A 20,663-nucleotide genomic window follows, 5' to 3' on the forward strand; every position below is an offset into this window, starting at 1 on the left:
TGTCCTGTTGTCCATCATCTCATTGCCTCATCACGATAGTCACGCCGCTATCCCCATAGCTCCCCTTCCTTGCAATGCCCATTCTTGCAGCCTTCACAGAGGGCTCTCTCATGCGGCTTCCCAATCTTTCGACTGTAAAAAGGACGTTCCACCTCAACGCCCGACCACTTTTTAAGACGATAGGCAACTCTGTCCACATATGTGTCCACGTCGAGATCCGGGCGACTGAGCCAGTTGCAGCTCCTGCAACGCTGATGATAGACGCGGGCATTGTATCGGTCGCCGTTGTACATGCGAATGGTTATGGCGATCTTCTTGCTTGACCATCCACGACTGGTGCAATTGTTGTTATGACAGGTGAACCGGCCCATTATATTGGTATCATATGTCTCTATGCGACCCCTCTCGTCGTCATTGTTGTTGAAGGTGAGATAGAGGTCATCTTCCTCTAATTCTTTTAACAGCTCATCGTGGAGAGCTGGATACATGGACCATGACTTGAGTTTCTTGCGTGGTGGCATAGTGGATGGTCTGGGGCCAAAAATTGGGGCGAGGATCAACTGGGAGAAGAGGTAAAGACACTGCATTTGTAGCAGAAGTCATTGTATTACAGACAACTAACAGAATCAAATACGCAAGAGAGATGGGGAGAAGGGATTTCACATGATTGGATGGTATATTCCAAGTCTGCATGACGTTCCCAGGCATGCTGCAGCCGACCTGACAGGGCTATTCCCGGTTTACGGCATGGTGCTTCGAGAATTATGCAAGAATTTGGCCATGCTGGCGATGTACCCTGATGGTGGCCATTGGTACAGATATTCGCTTCGGTTTGCAGGTTGGATGAGACAGTTATCTTGTCGGCAATTCAATGCCAAGCCAGCATTATTCTTGATTGAGGCTATGTTCTATACAAAAGTGGCTATATGTCTATGTGCTATCTCTATGATTAAAGATGAGGTAGATACCTCAGATGAAGAAAGAAAACATGATCGCTCATTCGCTCCAATCAATCCCGTCTATGATAAAGTCCACACTTTCCAGCTTTCCAGACAAGCTTAAGGGAGAGAAGCAGGAGCGTAGGCCTGGTCAGGCTTGACAACCTTGCCGCCAGCAAGCTGCTGGTCGGTGTAGGCAGGGTAAACAATCTGCTTCTTGCTCTTGCTGACCACCGAAAGAGTAGTGAATCCCTTGTCGGCACCAAACTGACCGCTCCAGCCAGAGGTGATGGTGAAGTCGCCGCAGGTAGCAGGGCCGCCGTTGGCCTTGGAGGCCTTGGCCGTCTTGGTGGACTTGACGACGTACTTGCAAGCGGTAGCGGCACCGCTGCCAGTGTTGATCTTGAAGTTCCAGGTGCATGTGGCGTCGGGCTTGTCGCAGACTCGGTTGAGGGTTTGGATGGTCCACTGGGGAGAGGCAGCCATCATAGAGACTTCGTTGGCGGGGGCGGCCATGCCAGTGGCGGAGAGAAGGGCGGCGACGATAGTGATGGAGAACTTCATTTTGGCGGCTGGGCTATTTGGTGTTAGCTTTGCCGGTGCTTGTTTGGAGTTGATGTGCAGCCTGACCTATGAGTTGATGCTTAAGCGTCGGGAAGAGTGGAAATAGATGTGTAAGATTGTAAGATGTGAGTGAGTAGAAGATGAAGTGGTGGTTGTTGATGATGAGAGGAGATATCTTGTCATGGTGTCTCAAGCTCTTTATATCATCGCGATGTCAAGTCAACAAGTTTCCAAAAATACATCGGCACTTGTCGGCCCTGCCTCTTCGTATTCATGATGTTCCCAGCACCATGCCGTCCCATGATCAATAGGAACAATCTGGACCTCAGTTTCATGCTAAGCTCCCGCCCCGGCTTCGCCGTCCGAGGTCTCCCTCAAGGCTCGAAAGGTTCTAGAAAGCCTAAATGCCGATGTACCGAACGCTATTCCTTGCCCTTGTCCTTTTCCGGAGTCTTGCCCAAAGCTTAGCCTATTGGATTCATGCGCCAGACAGGATTAATCCCTGCGTTTTAACTTTGCTGGGTTTAGTCAAGATGAAGGGCTGTCTATTTTTAGTTTTCCCCTGTCTCTCCACAACTGTTGTCAACCTTTCCTCGGGACATGGAGAGATACCCGAAGATCGTTAACGTATAGGGCATTCCGGCTCGTATTTTTTGATATTGGAGTCAATGCTGATGGAGCTGCTGTCGGCAGTTGGGTTATTTGCTACTCTTGCCAGTGACTTGTTGCTCCTAGCAAGCCTGATGGAGAGGGGAGCACCACGATAGCTCCTTTGTAGATGAGGCTTCATTTCAGGTATTACAAGAAGTTTGGTCTGTCATGACTGAATCTCACGAAACGCTGAGTTGCATGCGCTCAAGGTGAGAGGTTGAAAGAGGTTCAGAGGGATTTGACCTTGCATTAGGGCAAACAGGCTGCATGATGTTTTCAACGAAAGTGAACTAGAACATGAGCACCGACCACAGGAAAGGGAAACAAAACGACCGAGTTCAAATTTAGAACCCAAAAGAAGAAGAAAAAATGCTTTGAAATCGCCATGCACTAGATAACAAGTAGGAAGCCGTCGAGGAGAATGTCTATATGGAGGGGGAGAAACCGCCGATGGCCATGGACGGGCTACCCTAGAGAATACTCTGATTTCGACGATGAAACAGTTTGGAACTTGCTTGACAGAGAACACCATTATAATGAGTACAATCTCATATGAAAGTGAGAACGCAAGTAAGCTATGCCCATGCTTTTCACACAACTTCCAGTTGACCGACGGTTGGATGTTGACCCTCCGAAGACATGGAAGCCAAGGGCAATCTTGCAAACCAAGCAACACTCTGGAACGACTGAGTGGAGGAAGATAAGGTGAAAATGAGGGGAACACGCCACTAAAGAGTACAAGGGTGGCAGAGGGGTTCGTGAGTGTGTGCCATCAAGTAAGATAGATGTCTGACATGTAGGATCACACCCTGCTTCTAATCTGAGGCCATCCAAGTCTGTGGCCAGAAGCTCTTATCAATCACATGATAGATAAAATGTGTATTTAAGGAGGCGGGCTTCCTCGACTATGCACATTTCTCCGCCCCTCCTCTTCCATCATCACACAGATCACCCACTACGAAGCTGTAACTACCTATTGACCAACGTTTTCAACAGCCTATTCACCATCGCAATAAGTAAGTGATGACCACTGTCCTTAGGCCAGACTAACCCTTACTCTTGTAGTGGATCAATGGGACGTAGGCAAATATAACTGCGCGGTTGTAGTTGCGGAGGCAAGCAAGATTGGTCCCGAGAGACTGGCCTGAAGCTATTCGCGGTGGTATCCGTAGACCAAGAGAAGAGTTACGCATCTGCTGGCAAATGATACTTCTAATGTGATGGAGGGCTGATACGAGATGGGTGGCATAATCATGTGCGATTTATGTTGACGTGGTGGGATGTTGATGGCCAGAATCCGCTGCAGCTCATCAAACCAGGCGTCATCACGCAGTGGGTCCGTCCAATAACATTTGATTCAGTTGCTTTAAGCCGGCTGTGGCACAGGGATCCGAACTGGCCTAGCATCTTCAGCCACTTTTCTAGGGGACGCGCGCAAGCCGCTACTGTGCAATATTGATAACGCGCAGTGTACGCGTATTGATTGCAAGCTCGTCAAGTCCAAGCACTATGTTAGAGTATTGTTTCAACGTCGGCCTCAAGAGCAATACTGCAAACTTGCTGAGTTGAAAGAAGCCACGTATTTACTCAACAGTCCTGGCTGATGACATAGCCTCTCACCGTCCAGGTTCGGATATTTCGGCAACGACTCCTCACCAACCATCTGCTCAGCTCCTCAACCCTCGTATCATAAGCTATGCAAGCTGAGTGCCATCCACGTGACGCAAGCGCTAATTGAGAGACAACCTGTGCATTAAATCCCTCTCATATCAATCCCGAACTCGCCAAGACTTCTAGTCAAGACGATCAACATGACTCTCTGCAGCTTCTGCAAGACTATTCCACCCAAGTTCTTTAGCTCAGCTCGAAATGATCAATGCACTGTCGAACATCACCCGAACCTCGCCGCGCTTGAGAAGTCGGCAGAAGCAGGATGCTGCATGTGCGCTGTTGTCTATAATGCGATTCAACGTCGCGTCAAGGATGGCAAGATTTATAACACGATGGATGGGAAGTCTGTTGATTTATCGCAGCAAATCAACTTGAGGAGCACCAAGTTTGGCGCGCAGTCAGTATGTCTGGGTTGGGCTGACGTGGGGAGTATGCGAGGCATAGAGGTCCCGCAGGATTGGGATGATATCGTTGTATACGACTGCAAGCCAGAGCTGGGAATGGCATCCGATCTTAAGTATCAGAGTGATACGGTCAGGTGGTGGCTGGAGAACTGTTGGGGACAGCACGCTGAGTGTCGGAAGAATCATGATACCCAATACCTTCCAACGCGCTTGATTGACGTCGAATCTTCTGATCCTAACCTCGTCCGCTTGGTAGTCACTGCTGAAGAGTCGATCAACGATCCGCGCTATATCGCTTCAAGTCATTGCTGGGGTCTCAACATGCCAGAGTCAGCCAAGACGGTCACCTCCAACTTCGAACAGCATACTGAAAGCATCCCGTTATCAGATTTATCCCGAACATTTGTCGACTTTATAATGATAAGCCGGAATATCGGCGTCCGTTATGTCTGGATCGACTCGCTATGCATCATCCAAGACTCCTACGAGGATTGGACTGTTGAGGCGGCACAGATGGCGGCGGTGTACTCTAATGCCTACGTTACTGTGGCTGCCTCAAGTTCTTCCAACGGAACCGGCGGATGTCGAAAAGGAGATGCATCAGAGTCGTTCTTTGGGCCTGCTGACCTGCCGTGGGATGAAGAAGATGAGTCTGGCAAGAAAAAGACTCGTACAATCCGTGTCTTTGCCAAGCCTGCAAACCATGCAGTCACCAGCCTCTCGCAAGATCCCCTGGTATCAAGAGGATGGACACTCCAAGAGCGTGAGCTGTCACCCAGAGTGGTGCACTACTCAAAGGACACAATGCGATGGGAGTGTGCGTGTCAAAAGGCGACCCTCGAATTTCCCTGGAGTGACAGTCTCTCGTTCAACAACGCGCTCAGGGCGTTTGACCAGGGACAACTTCAACCTCAAGGCACTGAGGGATGGTATTCGGATGAGGCTGTGAGGAAGAACAGTTTCGTGTGGTTTGAGGTTGTGGAACGATATACGAAACGATCACTTACGAAGCAGACGGATATCCTACCAGCGGTTTCTGGAATCGCCCGGTACTTCTCCAAAGAGATTGGAGACAAATATCACGCCGGCCTCTTTGAGTCTCACGGCGTAATAGGATTGATCTGGAGGATTGTAGGAAAACCTGAAGACAAGAGGAGCCGACATTCCGAGTACCTGGCCCCATCTTGGTCCTGGGCTTCAGTGAAGGGTCCAGCCGAGTGGTGGTGGACACTCAAGCAACACAAACCAGAGCCCGTCGACCACACGTTCACGCCGCAGATTCTCGAGATGAGCACAGTGCCAGCAGGGGACGACCCTTTCAGTATCCTTAAAGGCGGCACCCTCAGGTTAAAGGGTCTCCTTGTGCCTGTCGGCGCCATGTGGCGAGAACAAGACAGACTAGAGCATGATCAGCGGTCAATAATGGCTATTCAAGTAGATGGCCAGATGACAAAAGTCGGAACCATAACTTTTGACATCCCTGAGGAAGCTTGTCAAGTATTGTTCTGCTTTGCTTGTCGTAGGGAGAGCCAGTTTGGCTGGATCGACGCCCTGGGACTGGCTTCGACGGGACAGGGAACGTTGCAGTTTAAACGTGTGGGACTTGTTCGATCGAAAGACAAGTCTTGGTGGGACAAGGCTGTCACGGCAGAGATCAGTATTATATAGAAATGAGATCTTGCTGAAAACAAGATAGTTTACATGTAGTATTTCGAGTTTTCTATCAAGACCAAGATTAAATATTCCCAGTGACGGTAACCTTTGTCTGGATCTTTCCCATCATTTATCCTCATTCGCAGCGTCGGCACTCCCTGGACTCACTACTTCAGATGTGTCGAAAAGTCCCTGAAGCGCCTGTCGCCAAGAGGTCTGCTTCTGCCATTTCAAGAACCCTTCACTTTGAGATGGATCCCCTCTAGCAGGCCTTTCACGAGCAGGTGCTGGCCGCAAAGGGACGTTTTGAGTCATGCCCGTGACTCTGTAGTCAAGTCTTACACTCTGCCCCTTCTCCTGGATAATGGCGCCAGGTTGTTCGACTAGGTCAATCTGGAACCCAACACAGAATCGAATCTCTTCCCCATCCCAAGGAACAGGAATGAGCGTCAGCAGGTTCAGAAATGGTTTGCCTCCTTTCCGATAGTTGATCAGACTTTGTTGAACTTCGTCTTTCGCTTCAAGACCCTTCTTCAACCTCAACACCGCTTCGTTATCCACATAATGTCGCTGCTGACCCGCCTGAACGAACCCATCTGGGGCCTGTAGGAACCTACAATTCTTGCCAACAACTTCTCTCCGTGAATATCCCGTCAAGTTCTGGAACATTGCCGAAGCGTAGACGATGGGGCAATCCTCCAGAGTGACGTCGCAAACGACAAATGAGCAAGAAAGATCGATGGTTCCGATGTCAAACTTGGGATTCTTGCGACCCGTGACCTTCCATAGTAGTCCCAATAGATCGAACTTGGGCTCGTCGTTTCTGTAATCCTTCGGCAGGGGAGGAGGACCAAAACCCATGGAATTTGGTAGAGTGATTGGGTATTGCACAACTTCGGGTGATGAGTTTTGCATTCCTCCTAGGCTATCGAGATCCTGAGAGGTTTCGATAGGCAAAAGAGAAGGTGAGCCGGGGAACGATCGAGGAGGAGAGTCACAAAGGGTCTCTGTGTAGTCCAGGAAGCGGTTGAGGGCAAAATGGGCATCTGTACCATACCACTCAGACCCCTTGCGTCCGGAAACACTAGCCAATTCGATTCGGTCAACATCGAGAGCTTGTAGCCTGGCCTGGATGTCTCTAAAGTCTTTTCTAAAGTCTGACTCGATGCGCTTTGTTCGTTCATCTATAGATGAGATGGCCGAGCTGCCTTGTTAGCACAATAGGAGGACTCCTGGATGAGTACTTACAAAGTCATAACATTCACAGTCATGTCTAGAGACATTTTGTATGTGGTGACTGTGTCTCGAAAAAGTTGAATCTCCTTATCTTTGAATGCCCACGTAATGTTTTTCCACGTCCGAACCTTGACTTTACCATCCCGAGTGGTTTGCGTGAAGCCATTCAATGTGTTTGTAAACTCTTCAAAAATGTCTAAACAATTCTCTAGTGGTGTTGTCAGGCAATCGCACAGCTCAGGGTTGTTTGACAACTTGTCCTGCATGCCGGCAAGCCGACCAAGGACCTGGTACAAAGCCCGCAGGTCGGTTGAGAGCGCTGCAATGTCTTTGGGGGCGCTTCGCAAGCTGTCGATGAACTCATAGAGTCGTTTTGACCCATGGAGGGCGGCGCCGACGATGCCGACGACACTCGCCCCGACAGAGAGTGGATCGGCCATGGGTGGTGTCGATGTTACGAGGTCATATCTTGAGGGTTGAAAATGAGCGGGGAAGCTTGTGCGGCTGACAGGGCATGTGATGTGCACGCCCAATGGTAGAGACTAATCGAAACGTGGCTTGTTATCAGTGGGAATGTGTAGACTGGACAACTTGGATGAGAGAGCCGATACGAGAGATTAAGAGGAAAATTTGGCTTGATGAGATCTTTTGCTGGTCTTCAGAGGCCGAAGTGGTGATACTGCGCCATTATGAGGCTTAATACAATAGGGTCTCCCTCCACGAGGCAGAATGCAAGGCGTTCTTGATGCTAGCGGCATAGTCACAGTATTGGCCTTGAGTAGTCCTCAAGGTTGACAGTATAAATAAACCATACTCTTCTACGTCACCTGCTAAATCTCATATAACAATGCGGCGATATAGCAAAGCCAAGCTGGAATATCTGCAACCAAAGTCCTCGTAATGTGTAGGCTAATCCATCGTGCCATGTGAGGCTGCGCCTGATCGGGGTTGGACAAGATGCTATCCATGATTGCGAGTACCTATAACGCGTCAGTCGACACGAATTAGGTGCAATTAGACCAAGGTACAAACCTGATTTCCAAAGGTGAAATGAACAACAGTGAACCCAAGTCCAGCCAACGACCACCAAGAAACAGCCTTGGATCTTGGATGATCCTTACGACTTCGATGAGACCAGAAGGACCAAATGCCACCCCCGAGAGTGAGTGCGCCAATTGTCGTCACAGAGATGAAGCCTGGCATGAAAAAGTCTTTGAACCAGGCTGCGATGGCTGGGCCGCTGTAGCTGGGGTCGCTGAACGCGGTCGTAGTGACATAGCCGCCAAGAGCAAGACCAACGTTGAGAGTGGTTGACAACAAGGGGAGGAACGATCTCGGGATATGCTTGGGTTGTTCCATTGTACAGAGAATATGTTGAGATGAATAATGTTATGAGAAGAGATAAAGGTTGCGCGTCAGCAACGCGCACGGGTTGCGATATTTACGGGCTGACTCGTGTCGCGTGGATATCAGTAAGCGCTAGAAGCCTCTGTATTCGATGCAATCACTGCTTACAGGGCATCTAAACCCCCAACCTAGCGTCCATCATGGATTTGCAGACAGCACAACTGCAACCCCCCTAGTAAATGTATCTGAAACCCCTCTTCTCGTAATCAGTCTTATCCTCCAGCATCTCCTCGGTTGTCAGAGTTACTTCTGTGCCCTCCCTCTTGTCGCGGATTCTGTTTTCAATCTTGCACCCAATGGCGTAGGCAGCTAGAATGGTGATGGCACCAATCTCGAACCCCATCAAGCAGTTGTAGCCAGTGCTGTAGTGGGGAGCTTCCCTCGCGAGGAAGACCTGTGGTCCGATTATCATGGCACTACAGTAGGCGACAAAGATGCTGGCCGTGACTGTGAGCTTCTTTGTGTGTCCTGCGACGTTGGCCATTGGGAGAGATAGAACTGCAGCCGTTAGCAAGGACATGAGATCAAGACGCCATTCTCAAACTAACCAGTAGCATAAGGTCCCCAGAAGAAGTAAAAGAAATAGTAAGCCAAGAGTCGACCGGTCTTCTGATCTTCGGGAAGCTCTGGGCGAGAACTGTTAGTTTGACTGTACGGCAATCCAAAAAGTTGATTTCTTACTTCGGATAAGAATAGAGCAAGCCAGAGGAATGAGACAGCAGATGGCACTGCTCAAGCACCGCTTGTTGGTAAGCCACTTCTGAGGAATGGCTACCGCCAGACTGGCAACAGTCTGGAAGGGCGAGCAAGGCATGGTGAGAAGAACCGTCTCGAGAGGTGAATTACCAATGCCCGAGATGATTTGGGCGGCAAAAGCCGATAAACCGCCTGTTGGAACATTCATGCAGAGATAGAAAAGGAACAGCAGGTAGGTCTTGTAGTCGAGGAATGCTTCCTTGACCTGATACCACTTGAACTCCTGCAAAGCAGTTAGCCTTTTGCATGCCCCTTGCAACTTGTGAGCTCGACACTTACTCGGTTCTCAATGCCAGTCATGTTGCTCTGGACGCGCGCCAAGGCAATGTACTTCTCTTTTCCCTTCATAAAGTTCTCCTGAAGGGGGGAGTCAGGGACAAAGAAAGCAAGGGTAATTCCCCACAGCATCGTCAGTCCACCTAAGGTGATGAATAGCAACCTCCAGGGAGCAATGCCGGTATCCGCATTCCCGATTCCATAAGAAACTGTTCCAGAGACGAGCTGACAAAGTTAGCAACCGAAAAGGACACAGTATCAGACACGTTCTTACAGTTGAGAAGGAAGTAAAAGTGATGGCACTTCTCAGAGGCTGCTCTCGCTTGGTATACCACATCGAGATCAAGATGGTCATGCATGGAAATACAAAGGATTCGGTAGCTCCCATGACGAATCGGAGAAACATGAGGACGGCAAAGTTGGGAGAAGCAGCGATGAGGGTGACCGAGGCTCCCCACCCGACGCAAGCGATGGCCAGACATCTACCAACCCGGAACTTTTGCAGGATGGCATTAGCGGGATAGGCGAAGAACATGTATCCAAAGTAGAAGATGGATGCGGCTGTTAGAGAAGTTGAGTTAGCATGAGGATGGATCTGGCAGCATGATCGAGACGTACCCCAGCTGTACTGCTGTCCAACCAACTTGAGGTCCTTGTTCATGCCGTAAATGGCAGCATTGGAGATGATGATTTTCTGTTGTACGCGGTCAGAGAGAGACAGACGTTGATCCTGGGACACTCACATCCACTCCCGCGATGGTGAGAGTGACCATGAACAAGGGCATGAGCCTCCAGTCAATCTTTCGCAACACGCGCTTTGCTTCAGCTTCGGTATAGTCTCCATACTCGTGCTCGTGGATGCGCATGAACTCTTCGGCGTCTTCGATGACCACGGTCTTCTCCTTCTCCCTCTCCTTGCTGGTGATGGAAAAGGTTTGGCCCACAGACCTAGAAGGCGAGCGTTGGATCTCATCGACATTCTTTGTTGGTTGCATCTTCTCGGACTCTGACATGTTGACTGAGTGGTTGAGCTGGATAAAGAGTAAGTGGTGAGAAGGAGTTGATGGGATGATCTTGACCGAGGGGGGTGCAGAGTTGATGTTTTTATCTTTGACATCAAGTCTTGAAGCGGCATTCAGACCTCCTCCCCTGTATCACCGCCTAGTCCCTTTCTGGGTTATCGTGGCAATCTACGAGGGGCGCCTGATACCAAGGGTGGCAATACAACCCCGAAGGCAATCGGTTATCACAAGAGTTCAGCCACCAGTGGATCATCTCCTGATGTTTGCGGGGTGGAAAAGAGAAAGAGGCAAGACTGACACCAAGATCTGGGGTAGCAATCTGGGGTAGACGGACTTTCAGTCCGACAGGGCGGGGCCTAACATCACGCGCATGACTCGAATCTCGGAGAGAGATATGAGAAGGAATCAAGTGGAGTTGGGCTAGTCATCTTTCTTGTCGGACTTTCAGGCCGCCCATGATAACGCGTCGGGGTTGGCCAAGGGAACCCAGTAGGCGATGACAACTCATGCGGAGAGGGGGGAGTTGGGGCTTTGACGATGGGGAAGCTGGTCATCCTGTTCATCTAAAAGGCTAGCATTCCTGAAATGAACCTATTCTCCAGCCGCCAGTCGAGAAAACACCTGTCCATCAACTCTTACCTCGCTTCCCACCTCATTCATCATGATCTCCAAACTCACTCCACCAAGAGTCGCAATTCTTCGAAACTATGACACTCCCGCATCATGGGGCAACGCTATGGTAGACTCATGGAGAGACATCCTCAAGGCGACCATCCCTGACGCCGAAGTCGAGGTCTACCATCCCATCACAGACGGCATCCTACCAGACGCGACCAAGTTCAACGTCGTCATCTTGACTGGCGGCGTGTTCAATCTCACACTTCCCAAGGTTGACCCTTGGGTCGAGCAGACCCTAGCTTTCATTCGGGACACGGCCGAGAACTGTCCCAGTACCAAGATGGTTGGCGTGTGTTGGGGACACCAGGCGATTACGCGAGCTATGGGCGGCCAGATTGAATTCAACCCTTATGGAGATAGAGTATGTTGAGTAAAATCTTGTAATGGGGCAAGTAGCTAATATTTCACAGGTTGGAGTGCATCCTCTCCAATTCACGGAGCGAGGACTTGAATTCTTTGGAAGCTCCAAGAATGCTGCTGATCCGATGGCCTTTGTAAGACTCACAAAATTCCTGAAATCACTGACAACTACTAAGCTTTGCTCGTAGGCTCTTCCCGAATTCCACAAGAGACGAGTCGGCCGCCTGCCACCTGGATCTGTCTCTCTCGCTGAAGGCAACGAGATTCTGATTTACGAGGATAAAAACATCATCACGTTTCAGGGCCACCCTGAGATGACGGACAGCGTTGGGAGAGGAATTCTGGATGCAGACGACGGAGCGTACATGGGGGGTTTGTCGGAACGTGAGGTCGAGGAAATGTATGCTAGGTTCTCGCTGTCTCATGACGGACCTAGAATGTTCCAAAAGGTGGTCGACTGGATCTTTGAGGAGGCCTAGACATACATATAGAATTGAATCGAAGGTCCGAGGCCATTGTCTGACTTAGAATATGATGGTATCGTGTGTTGATATTATATTCTTTCTTGTAGTTAAATCCTGGTCCTCAATGGAAAAACTGCGCCAGTAGATAGATTCGGAGGTTCCGAGCCCCTCAACATAGTTCCTAGACCTTTCTTGACTACATGATACTGACGTGTCTGCTTGCCAAGTTAGCTCCTCCCAAACCTAGTCTCAAGATTCTTGCCGAGAGATGACCTATGCCATCAACCTATCCCCTTGTTTAGGAGAATTTGTGAAATGCAACGATGTGATATGGGCTAAGAATAACCGAGAATCCCCATCTTACCACCGAGTGATAATGAGGTGGCGATAGATCCCCGCAGGAGGGTCTCTGCGCCTGGCTTGGGGTTGAAAGTCAGTGGAGATGCCGACTACCGCTTCAGCCGCAGCGGACTGAAAGTCCGACGCTTGGAGTGAAGCTTCGTCTGCTTTACTAAGCACTCAGAAATTGAGACTGGTTGCCCGAGATATAAGTATACCATACCACTACGCAGCTGGACTCGTTACCTAGAGTAGCAATTACATCCGGAAACATCAACAAAACCAACCATGGCCGTGTTAAAGTACGAATACAACCCAGACCTTGTCCCGGAAAAGGTCCGCAAGCTTCTCGATGTTCTCTTCGCTGCTGCAGACGACACGGCCCGGACTGCAGAATGGTTGGCTTGTTTCAGTGACGATGCCAAGATCTGGCGCAACGGAAAGCCCTCAAATGGCCGGACGGGTAAGAAGTATATACCTTGGCGATTTCTGAGAGAGGCCATCAACTGACGAGTTCCAAGAGATTGAGGGCATGATTGCCAACTCCTGGGATAACGTTGCGTCTCGGGACCACAGGCCGGCCAAGATTTTTGCCTTTAGCAAAGACTCGTTGGATGTCATGGTTGATGGTACGACCGTGTATAACTGGCAAGATGGATCGTCCAAGACTGGGGTCTGGGCGTGTCGAGTTGCGTTCAAGGAGGTTGAAGGAGCTCTGAAGATTTCGGATTACCACGTTGTATTTGTAAGTGGCCTTAAGGATAAATCTTCGGGTGGTATACTAACTGGAATATTTAGTACTGAGGCGACTCGATGCGTATTGCTTGACCAGGTAGAATATCTTGGGGTTTAATCAATGCATAAAGAACAAGATGAAAAGTGGCAAAACACAGTTTAAAAGTTGACTACCGCTCGATTCGTATGCCAGACGCCGTTCCTTACAAGAGAAAATCTGTACTTTCCTCGGACAGGCTCAACATCCTCCTCATCAATGTCAAGATAGCCATCGTGACGCCCCTATTCTCCAGTTCGCATATGATGCTTTCCATTCTTGACCGAAAATCCTCCGAGGGTACAGTATCTTTACATGCAGTTATGGGAGTGTGAGAGAGCAACAGTGTGTATGCTTCCAGGTAGATCTCTGCAGCCTCCCACTTTTGCGCGAATCCTGTTAGTGTCTGCTGGCAGTCTTCTAGTGCCTGCAATGCATCTGGGGCTTGGAATGCCGCTGTCCGGCACAGGAGAGGAGTTCCCCAGAAACAGGACAGGAGAATAACTCCTATACTGAATTGTTCTAGCAGCTGATGTGACTGTTAGTCTAATCTCATTTCATGGGCTTGACGACTTACGCCACCCCAAGTCGAGTAAATCATGAAAAACTTCTGGATCCTCCTGAAGCACCGCGAATTTTCACTTGCGGCTGATAACAAGATCGAGTAATCCTCGATGCTGGGGACAACTGTCTCGTGTTGGTAGAGGGAGCAGATGCTGTAGTCGTATGTCTTAAGCATGGCAAGAGGGTGATAACTCATGGATCCATCAACTGTGCTCGACACGAGAGGAATCATGGCCTTCCATTGCTCGAGCTCTGCCCTGATCTCTGCGGTCTGTCGCCTCCGGGTTTCTTCCTGCTCTGGGAAGGCTGTGAACTGGGACCATAGTCTTCGGACCTTGGATTGGATGCGTCGGATGGCAAACATATGCTCGAGGTCTGCTGGCATGGAGCCTCCCCCGAAGGTGAGCCAGATGCCTTGGTCTAGAATCTGTAGAGTTTGCGTAAGAGTATTGATCGGGTATAGAGAAGGAATATCACGCACTTTGTCATCCAATGAACCGACAAGTACTTGAAACGATCGGTTCCAAAGAGAAGCAATTATCTCAAACGCAGTATAGCAATAAATCAGCAAGACCCTGTTGTCCTTGTCTTCAGCAACAGTCGCCTCGTCAATGTCGTCAAAGTCCAAAGGAAGAAACGTAGAAGGTATCTGGAAGGTAGACAACCGCTCCGTGATCTCTAGAATCGCTTCATTTGTAGTATCATGCAGCTGAAAGGGCGTAGGACAATGGAAAGCATAGACGATCAACAGAAGATAAGCTTTGGTCCGGAATTTGTGCTCCTCGGAGACGGCATCGGCGAGATAGATATGCAGAGCATCTGTGTATAGCTCTCTGGACCTGCTGACATGTGGACACTGTCGATCCGAAGGGCTGGAGTAGCAGGCACCGATGGCGCATACAAGGTGGATAAAGTAGAGCTGATAGTCCTCCAGTGAAATGCCTCGGGAAGTATAGTCGTGGAACCACTGGCTGAGTTGGATCTGGTCAAGAAATGGCCAGCTTGGATGGACGTATTGGAAGTAGTTGCTGAGATCATTCGCCTTAAGATGTCCTAGATCGTGAGGTTGATGTTCGGCCGGTGACGATAGCGCATCTTCTGGTGGGATATCCTCCATTGGGCTGGCTATGACGACTCCGTTACTGGCCGGAGGCTGCTCATCTTCGCCGACAACCTGCGAGCCGTGACGGTGTACCCGAGCAAGCCTTTCCTTGCAGAAAGCTAGCTCTTTCTCAACCTGCACAAGCCGCGACTCTAGATCTTGGACATAGCACCAAGGAACGGTTGCGACATCTCGAGGCTTCCTCTCCTGAAAGCGGACGCATTCTGCCGACGACCGTCGACATTCACCGCACTTGGGGAGGTGGCGGTCGCACTTCTTTTTGCGACGACGGCACCGCATGCATGCGATTGGGGGCGGGGACGTTGAAGCTGGGCTGCCTTTGGGCATTGTTTTTGGTGGGCAGATATTACGGGAGCAAGTATTATAGGGGGGGGGGGGGGGGGATGAGGTCAAATGGGAGGCCTTGAGAATAGCATAAAGAGTCATTATCACGCATCAAGATAATAAATTGATAGATAATGAAACGCATGCTCTGTATCTAGACGTTATCGTGATTAGAACTATCCATCATTGTTTCTCCATTCCCGTCAAGGTTTAATTTAAGGGACTCGAATATTTACCCCAATACTTCTCCAGCGCCACCTAACCGATCTCCACTACTAGACCTCGCGATTTATGTGTGCCTTATATATAATATCATAGCGGTCATCCTCTATTCGCCGTTCAACTTTGTTGCAGTGTCTGTTTGTGTTGCAAACAGGAGTCTGGCGGCCGCTAGAGGCCCAAGCTCCTCCTGCTCGCGCTCCTCTCCAGATCATGATTTCACATGTCGCATATTGAGCAGAAAGAACAAAGATCGGAAGCTATCTTCTTGATGAGTAGATAATCAGGGTAAAAGAAAAAGGAGTATCCTCATCGTGGGGAAGGAGGAGACAGGTTTGCTGAAATGTGGTATGGGTGGGTAGACATGCGGTTAAGTACGCTCATTAAGCCACACTCAGTTGTCCGATTGTCCGTGTTTAAACTAGGTTTACAGGCATTTCTATCCTTTATGCAGTCATCTGGGGGCTCAAACTCGTTCTCGCCCAGAAACTAATTTGAACAGGTCTGCTTCTATGTTGTCCAAGACTTGGCGTTGAAAAGGTTGCCTCTCTTCCAGTGGCTTGCGGTCAGGGAGGGAAAGATATCCCAATGCTGTGAAACTGCGGTTGATTCCTCAAGAATGAGCCCCCTCATCATTCTGCCTCGGCGACCACGCGGTCAGCCTTACTTCATTCTATGCATCTATTGGTGCAGTTATCAGATCAAGGGCGGGGCTTCAGCTCCAACACAACCTCATGGATACAACCTCCTGTGCTCTCGTGCATCTTCATCTCCACTGCCCCATACCACCCCGCTAAGACTACATTCAACCTCCATTTTTCAGGGGAACTTCCGATGTCGTTTCGGCTGAGGCGCAAGCCGGTCCCTCCCCCTGCCGAGTACAAGGTCGAGGACAAGGCTAGAGCCGAAACGCTGTACGCTACACTTGACACTGGAACCCCAACAATTCGCCTCATCACATTACTTCCTGGCTCTTGGTCCGAGCCAATAACCTGCTCACTTACAGTGACGACACTATCGTCTGAGCAGCCCTACAAAGCTCTGTCGTATGCTTGGAATAATGGCTACACCACATCCGAGGGCATCCTCATCAGCGTCAATGAGAGGGCCATCCCAGTCGGCTACAACCTGTACACAGCGTTGAGAAGGTTGCGGCGCCCCTAGACACCTGTTAAAGTCTGGGTGGATTCCCTGTGCATCAATCAAAATGATGTCTCAGAACGAACCCAGCAGGTGAAACTGATGCGCGACATATATCAGAACAGCAGCGAGGTCGTCATCTGGCTGGGCGAGAAAGGCATCAATGACGACCTTGGCGACTCGATCTTACCCATGATTACAGGACAGAGGTTGAGTAGAACGCCTGAGGACGAGTTGGCCCGGGTAGAGTGGTGCGGAGACGACCGGGACTTGCCCAAGCTCAATGTGTACATCCAGTCCGTCTCCAAGAGAGACTCGTCGTTCAACTCCAATATCTGGGACATATTTGGAGGATTCTGTGTCCTCTATCTTCTCTCGATGAAGATTCCTGCCGCGGCAATCGTGCATCTTCGACACATTGACTATTCCATGCCCATTGTGAAAAGATTGTATGCAATCATGGACCAATCATGGGTAAGCCACGTATCTTTGTTCAGAGATGGTTGCTGATTATATAGTGGCGGCGAATATGGGTCGTTTAAGAGACCGTCGTGGCCAGAAAAGCAACCATCTACTATAGCAAGTTTTCCGCACCATGGAGCATGTTTTCCGATGCTACAATCGAGTACGATAGAACATACCTGCTAGGGAATGTCAACTCTGTCTATCCGTACCTCCACAACGGGAAACCGCTGATGCACTTCTCTCGCATCGTCACAGAGATAGAGACGACACGAAGGCTCTGGCTGAACATCCAGCCTACGTCTCTCCTCCCACTTTTGCGAAAGTTCGGAGCAAGGCATGCCACAGACCAGCGGGATAAAGTCTTTGCCCTCCTTGGGCTCGTCCGTCATTGGCTGCGCGGTCCACGGGTTGTTCCAGACTATCTTTTGGAAGCACGACAAATCTTTTGGGACACAACCATAACGCTCATCCAGGCCAATGGCTCTCTATCAATTTTGGTCGGAACACTGCAGCAGAACAGCATGCAGTGGGACCTCAATCCCTCGTGGGTCGTCGACTGGGGTAGTCTGCCTGAGTTACATGAGAACATTCGGGTCGGCAATTTGCCCTTGTATGATGCTGCTAGGGGTCTGTCCGGCACGGCTCGTGTTCACCGCCCCTCTGTACTGGAAACAACTGGCTGCCAGATTGATGAGATCACCTTTGTGGGCCAGGAGCTGCCACTGGGTACAGAAGGACAGAGCAGTCGGTTAGGACTAGTCGTTTCCCAGTGGGAGAAGACGCTCGATCAACTCGGGACTACCGAGTACGTCGGAGGTGGAACCCTCTCAGATGCGTTTTGGCGGCTGCTCTGTGGCGATACCGAATACTGCAAAGATGTCGGAGGAGAGTTCAAGGAGGAAAAGATCGAGTTCCGCAGGGCGGGAACCTCGACGTTTTTCACGTACCTGCAATGGCGACAGGTAGATCACAGCGCAAACAGAAGAACGTCAATTATAGGGGGTTATTGGAAAGAGTCAGGCCATGAGGAGGGAGCTAAAGATGAGAATGCCTTTCACCACGCGGTAGAGTGCGCCTCCGGGTTCCGGAGGATCTCCATCACTCGCAAAGGGTACATCGGAACAGGCCCGGGACACGTAAGGGTAGGGAACGGGGTTTTTATCTTGTATGGGAGCCGTGTGCCGTTCGTTCTCCGCCCTGCTGGTCGGGCTGCCATCTGCACCATGGTGGCTGTCAGTGAGCTGTTTGGCCCGGAGGAGGACAAAAAGGCCTTTATTGATCTCACAAAGGGTAAAAGTGACAGGCCGGAATCAAAGAAACTGTCAATAACGTGTAATGATATTCATGAGGGGGTTTATCACGTCCTTGAGGACGCGTATGTGCATGGGATGATGGATGGAGAAGCAATGAAAGGGAGACAAGCGGATGAGGTTTCGCTGCAGAGCATTTTCCTTGTTTAATAATCTCTAGCTCTAAGGCCGGATCATTGATTCTAGCTTAATACATATCCTGTTTAATACACTATATTATTTGTATTGTTTCCACATGGTTTACTCGTTTCATTTTCCGATATCAGAAAGCGCCAGAAGAATTATGAAGTCATACAGGTCTTCAACCGTCTCAACATTCGGACGATCACCCGGCAACAAAGCAAAAGGGTCAACAGGCGTCAGAGTCGGATTAATAAGCTGTGAGAGTTTGTCTTTCTCTGCTGATTCAACATGGCGAATGCGTCTTTGCGTGTCGTAGCAGTCACGCTTAGCCACGCTCACAGTTCTAAATCAACCGTGAACCTTTTGATAGAGGAAATTTACGCGAGTATAATGAAGGGCTATTATTCACTGTCCATCACTTAATAACTCAAATAAGCTCACGTGGCCCCCAAAACAGTTGTTCGCGGCATTGATGACGACAGCTGCCCTGAGATGGTGTAATTCTGCAAGGCCAGCTCAGTGATTCAGGCACGCACGACGACACCCCCACATGGCGCCTGTATTTGAAATATCAGGGCGAGGAGGCGCCCGTTACGTGTTACTAAAACGTAAGACCGACAAGGATGCAGCTCCGAGGAGCATAAGGTTAATTATCGAGAAAGGTGAAAGCTTGCATGGCCATATATGACTACAGCGTAAGACACCTGAATTACTGGAAACGAGAGTCATTGGGCCTTGTCTGCTTTACAAACTGGTAGATATTACTATAGGTGCACTTGTACACCCCACCTCAGTGATGATGCCATAAAGGACCACTCGCATGAAATCTGCCTCCCCGCACTCGAGTGACAAACAGTGTATAAAGCAAATACCCTCAGAATACCTTCAGTGCATCATCATCTGCCAAAGCTAGACTGTAGCCACAACGACGTGTACTACAAAAGGTAGCCATGGTCCTCATTGTCAATGCCTTTGGAAGCCCGTATGAGGTGTGAAATCTGGCACCCACTCTGAAGATGCGCCGCTAACCTAGAAAAGATAGGTTTCCAGCACGGTCAACAGGCAAAAGACCAGGTCCTTGGCTCGATATCCTACTACGGATCCCTCTTTGAGTCAACATGCGGCCTCGATTGGCCGAGCGTGCGAGAGGAAGCGACAAAGTATCTCGACACACTCGAGAGGCTATGCCCTGAGTACCTTGAAGAGATTCGTGGTATAGCAGAAGGCGCAGGAGTCACACTACTCGACATCGTTGCTCTAAACGTCCGAACCGAGATCAACTTTGGTTTATTCAGTGATGATCCGAAGCTGCCAATCCAACTGGATGGATGCACTGCCCTGGCCATTAAGAGTAGGCATGGCCCGTCGTTTCTGAGCCAAAACTGGGATTGGGTGACACGCCAGGGAGAGAATCTCATCGTATACACCGTTAACCGACCGGACACTGATATCCCGCGATTCACGGTAGTCACTGAGGCCGGCATCATCGGAAAGATTGGCCTCAATGAGAGCGGAGTTGGTGTATGTCTGAATGCCATCAAGGCTCGTGGTGTTGACCACACAAAGTGGCCCGTTCATCTCGCCCTACGAAAGGTCCTTGAGTCTTCATCAAGAAAAAGCGCTATTGAAGAGCTGGTATCAACTGGTCTTGCGGGGAGTGCCCATCTCTTAATAGCTGATGAGCTCGGAGCGACTGGCCTCGAGTCGACTGCCAAAAGTGTGGAACTTCTCCCGGCAGATGATCAAGGCGTCGTGATTCACAGCAACCATCTTCTCCTCGATCATGCTGGATCAGAAGAGTCTCTTTGGTTACTGGACTCACCTCAGCGATCCGATCGAATGCAACAGCTCGTCACCGAAGAGCTTTCGTCCAAGCCAGCGCTAACTGCATCCGACATATTCAAGCTGTTCCAGGATGAGGAGGGTTATCCGAACGGGATCAACAGGGATGCAGTCGATGATTCAGGCGCAGAGACGCTATTCAACATCATCATGAACCTGTCTGAAAGGACAGCAACGATTGCGTTTGGCCGGACTACAAATGTCGTGGAGCGTGTACATGTTAGCTTCTAGCACCTGACTTTCTTGATCTCTGAATACACGAGTGTTGGACTTGTACGTCAAAGATTCAGTGTTTGTACGCGGACTTTTTGCTGATGACGTGTCAGAGAGTGGCCCGACTAATCAGTAGTTATCATCTCTTG

At 49.9% G+C, this 20,663-nt stretch overlaps 11 protein-coding genes across 11 annotated transcripts; 5 read left to right on the forward strand and 6 right to left on the reverse strand.

The window, feature by feature from the left end:
• Positions 1 to 47: 47 nt before the first annotated feature.
• NECHADRAFT_53170 (uncharacterized protein) lies at positions 48 to 521 on the reverse strand (the record flags this gene model as incomplete). Its single annotated transcript, XM_003041781.1, has 1 exon — positions 48 to 521. The coding sequence occupies one exon, from the start codon at positions 519 to 521 to the stop codon at positions 48 to 50; it is 474 nt and encodes a 157-aa protein (XP_003041827.1).
• A 335-nt stretch (positions 522 to 856) lies between these two features.
• On the reverse strand, positions 857 to 1,621 carry NECHADRAFT_72854 (uncharacterized protein). Its single transcript, XM_003041782.1, has 2 exons — positions 1,569 to 1,621; positions 857 to 1,515 (listed from the first exon to the last, which is right to left on the reverse strand). Exon 2 carries the CDS (start codon positions 1,500 to 1,502, stop codon positions 1,059 to 1,061), a length of 444 nt encoding a protein of 147 aa, XP_003041828.1. The 5' UTR covers positions 1,503 to 1,515; positions 1,569 to 1,621; the 3' UTR covers positions 857 to 1,058.
• A 2,343-nt stretch (positions 1,622 to 3,964) lies between these two features.
• NECHADRAFT_87199 (uncharacterized protein) lies at positions 3,965 to 5,896 on the forward strand (the record flags this gene model as incomplete). The annotated part of the gene is made up of 1 exon (XM_003041719.1): positions 3,965 to 5,896. The coding sequence occupies one exon, from the start codon at positions 3,965 to 3,967 to the stop codon at positions 5,894 to 5,896; it is 1,932 nt and encodes a 643-aa protein (XP_003041765.1).
• Positions 5,897 to 6,214: 318 nt separating this feature from the next.
• NECHADRAFT_19448 (uncharacterized protein) lies at positions 6,215 to 6,688 on the reverse strand (the record flags this gene model as incomplete). The annotated part of the gene is made up of 1 exon (XM_003041783.1): positions 6,215 to 6,688. A coding segment is annotated over one exon (474 nt), but the record flags the coding sequence as incomplete, so codon positions are not given.
• A 1,259-nt stretch (positions 6,689 to 7,947) lies between these two features.
• Positions 7,948 to 8,476, reverse strand: NECHADRAFT_87201 (uncharacterized protein; the record flags this gene model as incomplete). Its single annotated transcript, XM_003041784.1, has 2 exons — positions 7,948 to 8,097; positions 8,150 to 8,476. The coding sequence occupies 2 exons, from the start codon at positions 8,474 to 8,476 to the stop codon at positions 7,948 to 7,950; spliced, it is 477 nt and encodes a 158-aa protein (XP_003041830.1).
• Positions 8,477 to 8,696: 220 nt separating this feature from the next.
• On the reverse strand, positions 8,697 to 10,551 carry NECHADRAFT_53068 (uncharacterized protein; the record flags this gene model as incomplete). The annotated part of the gene is made up of 7 exons (XM_003041785.1): positions 8,697 to 9,022; positions 9,073 to 9,150; positions 9,206 to 9,503; positions 9,560 to 9,781; positions 9,831 to 10,117; positions 10,175 to 10,250; positions 10,300 to 10,551. 7 exons carry the CDS (start codon positions 10,549 to 10,551, stop codon positions 8,697 to 8,699), a joined length of 1,539 nt encoding a protein of 512 aa, XP_003041831.1.
• A 688-nt stretch (positions 10,552 to 11,239) lies between these two features.
• On the forward strand, positions 11,240 to 12,095 carry NECHADRAFT_87203 (uncharacterized protein; the record flags this gene model as incomplete). Its single annotated transcript, XM_003041720.1, has 3 exons — positions 11,240 to 11,617; positions 11,667 to 11,750; positions 11,805 to 12,095. 3 exons carry the CDS (start codon positions 11,240 to 11,242, stop codon positions 12,093 to 12,095), a joined length of 753 nt encoding a protein of 250 aa, XP_003041766.1.
• Positions 12,096 to 12,707: 612 nt separating this feature from the next.
• NECHADRAFT_87204 (uncharacterized protein) lies at positions 12,708 to 13,223 on the forward strand (the record flags this gene model as incomplete). Its single annotated transcript, XM_003041721.1, has 3 exons — positions 12,708 to 12,882; positions 12,941 to 13,164; positions 13,218 to 13,223. The coding sequence occupies 3 exons, from the start codon at positions 12,708 to 12,710 to the stop codon at positions 13,221 to 13,223; spliced, it is 405 nt and encodes a 134-aa protein (XP_003041767.1).
• A 134-nt stretch (positions 13,224 to 13,357) lies between these two features.
• NECHADRAFT_87205 (uncharacterized protein) lies at positions 13,358 to 15,205 on the reverse strand (the record flags this gene model as incomplete). Its single annotated transcript, XM_003041786.1, has 3 exons — positions 13,358 to 13,720; positions 13,769 to 14,182; positions 14,237 to 15,205. The coding sequence occupies 3 exons, from the start codon at positions 15,203 to 15,205 to the stop codon at positions 13,358 to 13,360; spliced, it is 1,746 nt and encodes a 581-aa protein (XP_003041832.1).
• Positions 15,206 to 16,255: 1,050 nt separating this feature from the next.
• On the forward strand, positions 16,256 to 18,486 carry NECHADRAFT_87206 (uncharacterized protein; the record flags this gene model as incomplete). Its single annotated transcript, XM_003041722.1, has 3 exons — positions 16,256 to 16,569; positions 16,687 to 17,035; positions 17,107 to 18,486. 3 exons carry the CDS (start codon positions 16,256 to 16,258, stop codon positions 18,484 to 18,486), a joined length of 2,043 nt encoding a protein of 680 aa, XP_003041768.1.
• Positions 18,487 to 19,409: 923 nt separating this feature from the next.
• Positions 19,410 to 20,532, forward strand: NECHADRAFT_87207 (uncharacterized protein; the record flags this gene model as incomplete). The annotated part of the gene is made up of 2 exons (XM_003041723.1): positions 19,410 to 19,448; positions 19,510 to 20,532. The coding sequence occupies 2 exons, from the start codon at positions 19,410 to 19,412 to the stop codon at positions 20,530 to 20,532; spliced, it is 1,062 nt and encodes a 353-aa protein (XP_003041769.1).
• Positions 20,533 to 20,663: the final 131 nt, after the last annotated feature.

This window comes from Fusarium vanettenii (genome assembly GCF_000151355.1).
Source record: "Fusarium vanettenii 77-13-4 chromosome 12 genomic scaffold NECHAsca_41_chr12_2_0, whole genome shotgun sequence".
Taxonomy (NCBI): Eukaryota; Fungi; Ascomycota; class Sordariomycetes; order Hypocreales; family Nectriaceae; genus Fusarium; species Fusarium vanettenii.

Coding starts and splice junctions, on each gene's coding strand:
- NECHADRAFT_72854 (XM_003041782.1), bottom strand. CDS start 1,502: ATGAAGTTCTCCATCACTATCGTCGCCGCCCTTCTCTCCGCCACTGGC.